The 9,168-nt window shown below is 32.5% G+C and overlaps 1 protein-coding gene across 2 annotated transcripts in view; it reads left to right on the forward strand.

Annotated features, from left to right (window-relative positions):
- The window catches only part of PGAP1 (post-GPI attachment to proteins inositol deacylase 1), a 68,572-nt gene extending 60,277 nt beyond the window's left edge, over positions 1–8,295 (forward strand). For both annotated transcript variants that reach the window (XM_045511974.2, XM_010948690.3), the window contains one exon: positions 625–8,295. In XM_045511974.2, coding sequence (XP_045367930.2) covers positions 625–763 — 139 coding nt within the window. In that variant the 3' untranslated portion in view covers positions 764–8,295. The remainder of the gene's footprint in view (positions 1–624) is intronic.
- The last annotated feature ends 873 nt before the right edge of the window (positions 8,296–9,168 follow it).

The raw sequence follows: 9,168 nt of genomic DNA on the forward strand, positions 1-9,168 counted from the left end.
TTGCTCTGGGAGCTTTTTTCAGTTGATTCTGGCAGATAGTTGCAGATACTCTAAAATCAGGCAGACCTAGGGTTTAAATCTAGGGCTCTGTGTCCTTAGGTAAGTTTCTTAACCCCTTAGTTTCTCTGTTTAAAAAGATGATAGTCTTTCCTGATAGTATTTGTCTTTTAAAAATATTTAGTGTCTTGTCTTACGCTCCTGTTAGGAATTAAGGATGGTTCCTTATTTGCTTGAGGTTTTTTGCTGTTATTAATTATGGTGAAAATAAATATTTCTATAGCTGCGTCATAGTAAACATTATTGATTTTGTCATTGTTGTTGTTAGGATAAATTTCTAGAGGTAGAATTGCTGAGTAATAGTCCAACTAGTATTTTTCTATTGTTAAAATTTAAAAGACTGAATAAAACTGGTTATTCACTTAATAGAAATATTTTTCTCTTTTGTGGCCAAAATTGACTTGTATTGATCTTTGTAAAATTACAGACAATTAAACTCATTATATGAAAAATTATTTCATCTAAAATCACTTAGAACACTTTCTCAAAACTATAAAAGATTGACATAATTCAGTTTTTTCTCACAGTGTAGATCACATTATAATGTATTTCTCTGTCTCTTTACAGTAAATTATTGAAGACTACTTCACAGTTTCCACTTCCTCTGGCTGTTGGTGTGATTGCTTTTGGGTCGGCACACTTATACAGGGTTCCATGCTTTGTCTTCATTCCACTTTTACTCCATGCATTATGCAACTTTATGTAAGATTGGATTTAAGGAATGATAAAGATGATTTTTGCCTTTAGGGCCAGTAATAAGTGGGAACGTACAGATCATCAATGTAGACAGCAAGATCCTTTGGAGAAGACAAATTTATTTTTACAATATTGAAGATAGGAAATTAGTTTTGTAATGCTTGAGGAAAGTAGTTGACGCATGGTTTTGTTTTGTGATGTGACATCTGTGTACTAGTCATTTTTGAAAAATTAGTAAAAAAGATATGGTGGCCACTGTCTTTGAGGACTCTGTGTATTAGCTAGTCTGCTTGACTGGCCATGCCAGGGGTTTTCTAAATACTCAGTAAATGTAACATTTGTATTCTCACCTCAAGCATTCTGCTCATTTCATCAAACTCTCTTCTGAAAAGTGGGTTATTTTGTATTTGCTACAGTATACACATTGGGAAAAAAAAGTCTTAAAAGGTTAATGAAATTTATAACTGTTTGGTTTCTCAGAAATGAAATAGCTACAGTCTATAGTTACTTTTTGACAGCTGCAGTGAACAAAGTAGTCATTTTGTTTTCTTACATCTATGAAAATAGAACTTTCAATTCTAAGGAGACATGTTTTCTTGGTAACCAAGCAAGATTGATGAATAGAAACATAATTCAAACTCAAAACTTAGTGAAATTTTCTTGTTACTTCTCAAATAAGAATCTTACTTTGTATACTTAGTGAGTATCAGGAGACTATTGAAAAGATCAATTGCTAAATGTAAAGAAAATTCTCATAGATATTACTTACTGGCATTGGAGCAGTTCGGTTGTTCAGTGTCTATACCATTTTCTTTAATTCATTGACCCCATGGTTGCCAAAAGTGCCTCGGGTCATGATGGATTGTTAAAATAATTAAATTCCAGTGGTCAGAAAAAACTCTAGATAGGCAGTTTTATCCACTGTGAAAGGAATCAGTATGATCAAATGCAGTGCCACGTTCAATGTATAATATTATACTATTAATGGATTAACGGTGGACAGACTGTTACCCCATTAATAGCATTAAGTATAAACAATATACCTAAACAGATTGGAGGGTTTAGCCACTAGGTTTAACAGTAGAATCTTAATTTGTCAAAGTGATTACTGTTTGATAAGAGAGTAACATTTCTATTTCAGTTCAGATTTCAGCTCACTTTTAGCTATAAAAGAGGAGGTAGGTAATGGAGCAAGGTATCTTCACTTTAAGGTAGAATAAACTCAGGCTGGGGTGTACCTAGGTGACAGAGCCCTTCCTTTACATGTGTGTGCTGTGAATACTCCAAACCTCTGAAGAACAGCCCTTAAATCCCAGTAACTCCACAGCTGCACCTGTGAACTTGTGTCCCTGTTAGTACCCAGGGTGTCCTGGAGTACCAGGTTCATTTACCTGCTGTTGCATCTGGCTTCCATTACAGCCTCTCAGCTGTTACTGCCTGCTAGAGGGTCACCCCTGCTTTACTGCCTGTAGCGGGTTACCTCACTTCTTTTCTCAGTTGTTCCTCAGGTCCTTGCTGTTTTGGCATCAGTTGAAGAGGGTCTTGCTGTCATCTCTGAGGGTTGTAAGTTTGATTCCATTGTTGTCGTTCCCAATTCGTGTTCAGTATTGATATTTTCACTTACTGAGGTCATTAAAGGGAAGTGGTAGCCTCATAATAGACATGGCAAGCATACTAAGCTCTTGTTTGTTTGAGGGAAGTGGCAAAAGGCATAAAATACAGAATGCCTATGTGTTCAATATCTACATGGAAAGAGAATTTATTGGATTATTTACTTTCCCATGACGTACCACATATATAGTTAAGTAAGGACACATCTGCCTAGGTTTAGCTGTACGGACACTCATAAACAACTTTTGTATATAGGTGTCCTATTTTTTTCACCCCTGTTATAGTTGTATTTCAAGTTACAGGTTAAATGTGTCATTTATTTCTGAAATTGAATTTAGGTCCATATACTGAAAGAACTTAAGAAAATTCATTAATTTGAATCTTCTATTGACAGCCATAATCATTATGTGTATTTGACCTAAGTCTCCTTGTTTAGTCATTGCTGAATAAAATGTAACAAGCTTAAATTTCTCATTTGTGAGTAGTACGTTAGCTTTTTAAAGCAGCAGACTAGGCACCCTAATTTTCACAAAAATATTTTCATGTGAGTGTAGCTATCATGAAGTCCCGAAGTCTTATTTTTTTCAACAAAATGTTCATTTTAGGACTACAAAAAGGGTTCTAATTAAACATACTATAAACAACAGTGGTTAGGGGTTTTGTATATATAAAATACAGACACATATTTTGACAGGGTCTTCATCAAGTCCTAATGCACTTTAAACTCAAATAACTACAGAGATGAGAAAGTAGCCTCTGTCTGAAGATTAGCAAAACTGATGTTTCTGTCTCTTGGAAAAAGGGAAATACTTTGTCTTTAAATTACACATTATTTCTACCATGCTTGCAACCTTTATTATTAGCTGGCAAAACAGCACATGTTTATTCGCAATGTTACTAAAAATAAATTTGTTTATAGGCAGTAAGGGGTTATCTAATTTAACAAACTTCTGAGCTCTACTGTTATAACATTGTTATTTAGAATTTTTTGAGTTTAGAGTAAGTTTTGTACTTATAAAAAATTACTCCTGGACTCTATTACTAGATAAATATGGACTGGACAGGACAAACCCTGAGTACTTTCAGTGTTTCTAAAGACTCCTCTGGAGTTGCTGCTGTTATAATTTGGAACAGATAATATGATAAAAATCATTAATGCTCTTTTTTTCAGCATCTTTTTCATGCCAAAAATTACAAAGGTTCTGGTAGCTCTTTTCTTGGTTGTCACCAGAATGAAAATATTTAAAACAGTAATCCTAAAAAAAAATCTGTGCCTGATTAACATTCATTTTAACTCTCTTCAATATGTATTGATCATGTATTGCTTAATCTTCAATTTTTTTCATATTTTGATCAGGTAAATTCAAATGTCTGTGATGGAGTATGTTTTCTTGTTTGAATTACTATACTATCTACATGATTATACAGTTAGGAAAAAGAAACAACTAGTAGGTCTAGTAGATGTTTGTTGTGATTATCCTATCACTCATGCAGATGGTACACATCTCCCCTCAACACACATTCTTACGTGAGGTTATCTTTATCATTATCTTTTTCTTAACTCTTTAGTCTTTTCACTTACAGCATAGTGTATTCTTTTCACCTCACTACTCATTAGCCCCTCTTACAGAAGGTAGTCAAGGGAAATAAACTCAATTAAAGATAAAACTCAATTTTCAGTTTAGTTCTTGAAAGCTCTGGGAAAAATGGGGAAAACACAAAGATAATGAGAGAAACTAGGGTTGTTGATCCCCGAATCCCCAGACATTTCAGTTGGCCCATATTTTCACCTTAAGCATTAGGTCTGGATTAATGTAATTATCTTGCTTTATTATGAGGTTTAGTGCAGAACATTACATTGTTGCATTTGCAATTTTAGTAACTATTAAACTCAGTTGGGAAAAACAAAAAAATGTTTTGAGACTATGACTAAGGCATTTGTTGATTATTTTTTATCATCACTTTTTGTTTTCTCTGTAGTTTAGTTTTGTGAACTTATATATCATAGGAAACAACATACCTTGGGAAGTTTTGGGGGAAAAGTCAATTTGGAGAGCATGGCACCCTCCAGGATAAAGGAAGCAATAAAATTATCTTTGTATTATGAAGTTAGACTCAGATAGAAAACTTGTTGCCACATAAGGTAAATGTAGAAGATACTTTTACGAAATAGATGATTGAAAGCTAAAATTTTATCCCAGTGTTTTTGAATAATGGACATTTCAAGTTCTGTACTGAACTCTTATTTATACATGTTACTTATGCATTCTTTCACAATGTATTTTAACAGCCTGTGGAAATAGAAAGGTTGTAAGGCTACTCACCTTCTTTACTTTTAATAAGGATGATAGGAAAGAAAAGTCAGGTCAGTAGTCCAAATCAAAATATGTGTACTGTAAATGCTCAAGAAGTAACATTTTTTTTGATAAATTATATCATCAATACATGATGACTGAATTTTATATATTGATAACTTAGTTTTAAGAATGGAATAAAATTTGGGAATAGTGAGAATAGACTGCTAATTTCATTTATAGTAGAAATATAACAGTACACCTGAACTGGCAATACCACTTTCAAAAGTTAGATTATATTCTAAGCTACATCTTGATTGCGTTGCTGTAGTTGAAAAATTTTAAATTAAGTACAGTACTTTCTAAAAGTGTTCAGCATGTTATACTGTCAAAAATGTGTTTTGAAATACCAAGTAACCAGTTAATTTCTGATGACTTTGTATAGGACTTGATACATGTGAGTCAGATTTAGTCTGCACTCATTCTGTACATTGTAACTTTGAACACTTAACGAAAAACTGTATCTGTTGATATATTTTGATTAGTGTAAATTTGTTTGCATATTTGAATCCTAATCTTACTTTAGGAGGTCTAAAAGTAGCCATTTTTGTTAAGTTCATATACTCTTATTTTTAGTGTTATTTTGGTTTTTAGTATTTATACAGTAGAAATGTTACTAGTAAAAGATTTATAGACAAAGCATAGAACTATTAACTGTTCAAAAGCCTAAGTGATAGGCATATTTTGTATTTCATGCTGCACTTGTTTTGTCTCATATTGGACTTTTTACATCCCTTTTTCAGGAAGAAAGACACATTTGAATTTTTTAGCGTAAAACTCTACATTGGAAAATAGAACTGTATTCATATGGTTAGCAAAACACACTTTGCCACCAAAGCTAAATGAAACTGTAAAATACCTCCAGATATTTGTGCCAATGAACTTTTCTTACCATATTGGGATTAAAACAAAAATAATTTTTTCAGTATTTTTCATCTAAGACATATTAAATATGTAAATCATCAAAACTTATATTCCATACCCTAATTTTTCTTTGAAAACATATAAGGCTTATAGTATATTCTGTTTTGGCTAATTTCTGGAATAATGTTTTCTGGCTTTATTGGGTGAAATTTAGTTTACCCAATAATGACCTTTCAGTAATTAGTTGAAGAAATCACTTAAGTAATCTTGCTTCCAATTGATTCTGTTAAACTTTAAATTCTGTTGCCCAGATCATTTTTAGTACAAGTGTCTCTCATTTATGTAATACAAAGTTTACTGTGGAATTTTTTTGTTTTCAATGCATTTCCGTTCAGTCCCTTTATACAATCATGTTTCACAGGGGAGAATTATCCCCTAGAACCTAGCATAGTACAATGAGGTAAACATAACAAAGGAAACATTGTAAAATGCATCTTAAAGGAAAATATAAAAACAATCAGAACGTAAGTGCTAAAGTGTTAACATTGATATGGTAGTGCACTCATGAAAGAAAAGCAGAAATACAATAGACTCAGAACCTCTGGTGTTTATCTGGTTGAAATTCTTTCATTTCTCCTATAGAAATCTTCACAGGGAATTTCAGTCCCTCATGTTATAGTTTTCCCCATCATTTAATGTCACTTAACCTTTTCTGCCCAGTAATGTTGATGCAATTTGCATAAGTAGCCTTGGAAGTAAAGAGGCAGCAGAGAAAGCCAAATATTAAAATGCTTGACCTTGATTTAGTTACAGTTTATCCAATTATCTGGTGGGGGTGGGGATGATATTACTAAAAAGATGATATACAAGACCTACATATCAGCGAACATCATTTTTGGAATGAATTGTTTGTTTTGAATAAGTTTATCCTAAGTAGGAGATGCCTGTGTTTAACATAACCAAGCTTTCTACATAATCAAACATGTATTTGTTGAAATATTGGTAGAAATAGTCTACCGCTATAGAGGGGGAAAATACCCAGTATTTTAGTGTATATAAATTAGGAAGTTGTAGTGTATATTTACATTTTTTAAAATATAAAAGTGACTTCAATATATTATTTTGAAGTGATTGTATTACCATTTCTTAAACTTACGACTGACTGTAAATGTAGCAACATACCCGTGAGAAACCAGACCAAAATTGAATGCGTATTATCACTGTGACCTTGAACTTATAGTCATTTGGGATAAAACAGACTGTGCCTTAAAATAATGAAGGGGTGCCCTGCAATTTTATAACTGCATACTTATTATGGGTGGTCTTCTCAAATAGGCCCCAAATCGGCCCCAAATCCTTTTCTTTGAGGTTGGTAAAATAAAAGTTAGTCAGTATGTTTGCTGAACTATTGCTCTAGAGGTCTCCCTTAATTTCCAGAGTTCACATTTTGAATTAAAATTGACTTACACTTCATAGATGTAGAAAATGAAAGTTTAGCTAACATTTCGGAAAATAAATTTATTTTATGAGAAGGTGGTGGCACTTCTGAACTTGTTACACATGGAAAAGTTAATCTTAAAAAACAATTTTTTTGTCTTTTAATGAATAATGAATTCTTCCCTAAGAGCTATACTTATTTTTCCCTAGATTATTGAGGCTTGTATTTGTATATCAAATAAAGTTAGTTTAGCCAATAATGATTTTTCAGTAATTACATAGAAGCTCAGATTCATGTTGTATATGTTTAAACATTATTTTCCCTTTTACTTTTTCCTTCCTATTTTTAAGGTATCAAGAGAGAACTGGCTCCAGTTTTGTTTTGTTTTATTTTGTTTTAATGTAAAGACTTGCATATTTACTCTGTTTATTTAAAATGATGGATATAATTTCTATTAAAACAGATTATTCCATTCCTAGGACATTCATGGTCTTTGTTAAAAGATGCCCACGTCTCTGTGTACTCAGAATTTTTTGTGAATTTTTCAATTTCAATTTTTAATATAAACTCAACCCATTTCTTTCTTCTCATTTCACCTCCACTATCTCCCATCAAAGACAAAAATACAGGTTTCTCTAAAAGTGTGTAGAAAGAAAACATGTCCTTCCTTAAAACATGGTCAAATTGAGATGGAAATAGTTTGGGCAAGGGTATGTAATAAAATTAAATTCATGGCTGTCAACCTGCATCAGTTTCTATATTATAGTTAAAAGTTTATAGAGGACAAACTATGTGTTATGCTGAGATAGACTCAGTAATCATTTATTTGCAAATTGATAATTTTGTTCTCATCCAAAAAAATTCAGTGCATAGTAACAATACTTAACAGTGCAAAGGAACTTGTCCTATAATATATACTGAAAAATGATTGTCACCTTGCAGATTTTTCGATTTAAACATGCATGATCTTCTCCAGTACTTTGTATAGTGTATGATGTACTAAATACATTTATGTGTAATTTTGTGCACATTTTTTGTATGGTATAATTAACATTATTACATTTAACTGGTTGTAATTCACAAAAAGTGCTATTTATTGTATTCTGTAGGGTGTTGTGATTGTTTTTATCTGTGTTTCAACATGGTGTCGGGTTTAATAGATGAATATTTGCCTTCAGTCTCCGCTCAGGTATTAATGTGTAGCAATTTTTGGTGCTTTCTTTTTAATGTCATAATCTGGTGTTCTGAATGGTCAATAAATTTGGTGAACAAGAACATGTGATGCAAAATTGCTTACCAGTTCACATACTCCACAGTACCATCTCAGGAAGAACCCTTAAAAATCATTTCTTTACAGCGTGTCTGGCATTTCAGAAGTTCAAGCATGGGGCATGATATATCACAGGTAAGTACTGGAAGCAAGACAAATTCTAGTATTTCCCAACTTGGTATTTTGTAGCTTCTCACATGCATTTTCATGGACATTTTATGGTTCACATTCTACTTTAAGGAATTCTACAGTTAATGTTTCTCCCAGAGACCAAACTTCCACTTTCTTTACGCTGACTTGATATATATTCTTGGATGCCTCTATTTTCCAAATTACATGACAATGATTTGGACATTTTTTGTAAACAGATTCCCTGATCATCCTAGAACTATTAAATTTGATCTTGTAGGGAGGAGACCTGGGATTCTGTTTTAACAAGTGCCTCAAAGAGTAATTCTCAAACATTGCTTTAGTGAATAAAATTTAGCTTGTTAGGGCTCTTAGAAGCAGCTAGAACAATTGTCTTTAGAATCACAAGATGCCAAAAGAGACCACATAGTTTGATTATTTAGTATAGATCTCAAGTTTATTATAACGGATGAGCGGAGGAAAAGGGGGTAGGGCATCTTTTGAGGGATGAGAGTTTTCTTACACATTGATTAGAATAATGTTTTCTAAATTATTTTAACCAGCATCCCTAAATAGATGAACATTTATAAGTTATCCACATGTGTTAACATTGTATATATTATTATTAAATATACCCCAAAGAGAAAATTTTTAAAGATGAGAAATATGCAACTAGAAGCTTTAACCTTTTCCTTGGATACTTAGAGAAGCATCTTGAAATCACTACAGTATGGAGGCCCTGGAGTGAA

The sequence above is a fragment of the Camelus bactrianus genome, chromosome 5 (assembly GCF_048773025.1).
Source record: "Camelus bactrianus isolate YW-2024 breed Bactrian camel chromosome 5, ASM4877302v1, whole genome shotgun sequence".
NCBI lineage: Eukaryota > Metazoa > Chordata > Mammalia > Artiodactyla > Camelidae > Camelus > Camelus bactrianus.